Source organism: Sceloporus undulatus, unplaced genomic scaffold (assembly GCF_019175285.1).
Source record: "Sceloporus undulatus isolate JIND9_A2432 ecotype Alabama unplaced genomic scaffold, SceUnd_v1.1 scaffold_10402, whole genome shotgun sequence".
NCBI lineage: Eukaryota > Metazoa > Chordata > Lepidosauria > Squamata > Phrynosomatidae > Sceloporus > Sceloporus undulatus.
This window is the reverse complement of record NW_024813320.1, coordinates 1-2,500: the sequence shown is the minus strand read 5'-3', so window position 1 is coordinate 2,500 and position 2,500 is coordinate 1. Positions and strand designations below refer to the sequence as shown.

Sequence of the window (2,500 nt, the reverse complement as noted above, 5' to 3'; positions counted from 1 at the left end):
GTGGCCCTTTAAAGGCTAGCAGTAGCGACTCTCTTCTGCAATGGATCCCAGTCAGCATGACTGGGGAGTTCATGCTGAGTTTTGCAAATGGCAAAAGCTTTTTAAAAGATATATATATATATATATATATATATATGAAGTAATATATATAAAAATATTATTTTGGCACAAGAAATTGGACTGATTTTCTATGTGGCATATGCTGTTTTCTTTATTACACCTACCGGAAAGAGTTTAATGGGCAACCAGGATTTTATTTTCCCCATTTCATTCCTGCCCACTGTTGATCAAGCAGTGAACTAATGTTCTAGCTGAGCTCAAGACTGGAGGATGGATCCTGGGAACTAGGGAAAGAGGAATTGGGGGGGGAAGTGAGCTCAACGTCAGCTGTCATTCTGCTAGTGTTACCTCACCTCCCTTTTGCTCTCACACATGGAGCCCTGTCTCACAAGAGGCAAAAAAAACCCTGTGTGTATTGATATGGCAGCTTTTGCAACAGCCCCATGCCCCAGTTATACACATTTACATGTGGTGGCAAAGTTGCTAGAACCAGCCCTTCCCAGTACAAGAGGAGGCTGTGCTTTCAGGCAGAGAACCTGGATGCTGCTTTTATTGGTGGCTGAAAGGATGGTTGGCAATTGGCTGTTTATATTTCAAAAACCACAGGAGTGAAGGAACATGCATCTATCTACTGGGTCGTTTCAACCAGAGTTTGGAAATGTTACTTCTCTGGAGGACAACTCCCAGATTCTTTTAGCCCAAATGGAAAGGGAATTAGGGGCCATAAAAGTAAAATTGCCAAGCTGTCTGTTAGGAGGAACCATGGCTGTGTGGGAGAGCATAGAGCAGGTCCCTGGTTTCCTCACAGGAATGGAAGGAAACTGGAGAGCCACTGCCAGGAAGTGTCCAGGACTGCAGCCTAAGTCAGGCGTGGGCAGCTGTAAGAGACTAGGGAGCCTCATTGTACCCCCCAGAGACTTCTCAGAGCAACTTTAAAAACTCCTGAATGCCCGCTTGGTAATGTGGGGGTCATTCTGGCCATACCTTTGGGCTCCCCTGGGCCTTTTTAGGGCCAGGAAAGGCCTACTTGGGAGTTATTTCCATTTCACTTCTTTTTTGAGAAAAAAAAGAAAGTCTTCTCCTCAGCCTAAAATAACCCGGGGGGCAGAACCTTGACATAAATGATCCCCAGAGGATGTTGGGGTCCATTTGGAGAACACAAATGTATTTTCAAAAATTGAACCCCAGGGGACCTAGGGGCCACATGCAGCCCATAGGCCATACTTTGTCCATCCAGACTGTTTAACTCGTGTCTGCCTTGTGCAGGACATTAGCTCTTCCTGACTTGTCTTGTCTTCCTGGCAGTCTTCATAAGCAGGAGAGAGAAAGAGACTAGAGTATTGTGTACAGAAGTATCCACCTCATCCCTTCCCCTGTACTGTACATCCTTTCTTCTGAGAAAAAGCCCCCCCCCTCTTTTTTCTCCTCCTCGACAGTGTCTTGCCAATGCCCACTTTATCCCCCACATTGGGACCGGAGAAGAGAGCTTCCAGACATATCACCTGCTTGTGCAGGCCTTGGACGAGATTGAGAGGAAGACATTCCAGGAATGGACCCAGAGCTTGGACAAAGACTGCCTGAAGCGCCTGGATACCCCCCTCCTGGTCCTGAGCAGTGAGAAGCCAGGGATGCTGGACATCAATTTTGACAAGTGAGGTTGCCCATCGAAGTGAATAGGGCTGGGTGATAGGCATGAGGCTGGCTCCCTGCTACAGCCTGCTTTCTCTGTTTCGTTCTCTAGGCAATTACTGAAATTATTTGTGGAAATCCACTACTGGGAGAGGGTGCTGTTCGAGATCCCCCACTACGTGGTTGAAGCCTATGAACGGAGAGAGGACCTGCGTAACCTCAGGGAGAACTTGTTGCTGGTGGCTCGAGACTATAACAGGTTTGGCCCTGCATGCTCAGCCTCTTAGGAGGTATTTTCAGCTTCTAACCCAGGGGTGGGGAATATGTAACCTTGTAGATACTGGGCCTGCAACACGCATCAGCCATAGCAGCACAGCTTATGATGAAGGATTATGGGAGGTGCAGTCCAGTAGGGGCACCTGGTTCCTGTTCTACTGTTATAGCCAACGACAAATTTGTTCTTCCTTCCTGCTGCAATGGGCAGACTGGATTGAATTACTTAGGCCGGAAAGGACATCTGTTGCTGCCCTCTGCTTAATACCATCCTTGAAGAACAGCCCTCCTTTTGGAACACTGCCTGCGTTCAGTTTGATGTTGTGATGCTCACTATTGCATTGGGCTGGGTTATAGAATATCATGATTTGGAACAGGGTTACTCAGAGTGATGGTCCCTGGACTGGTGCTGATCTATGAACCGTTGACTTGCAGGAAATACAGAAACAGTTGTAGCCAGTGGGTGGGAATAATGGTACACATCCCTGGTACATTGAGAGAAAAATTGTCTGCCCCCACATGAGATAGCAGAAGAAGC

At 47.4% G+C, this 2,500-nt stretch overlaps 1 protein-coding gene across 1 annotated transcript; it reads left to right on the top strand.

Moving 5' to 3' along the window:
- Positions 1–1,496: 1,496 nt before the first annotated feature.
- Positions 1,497–1,948, top strand: LOC121918399 (dynein axonemal heavy chain 2-like; the record flags this gene model as incomplete). Its single annotated transcript, XM_042444453.1, has 2 exons — positions 1,497–1,711; positions 1,802–1,948. Coding segments are annotated over 2 exons (362 nt in total), but the record flags the coding sequence as incomplete, so codon positions are not given.
- Positions 1,949–2,500: the final 552 nt, after the last annotated feature.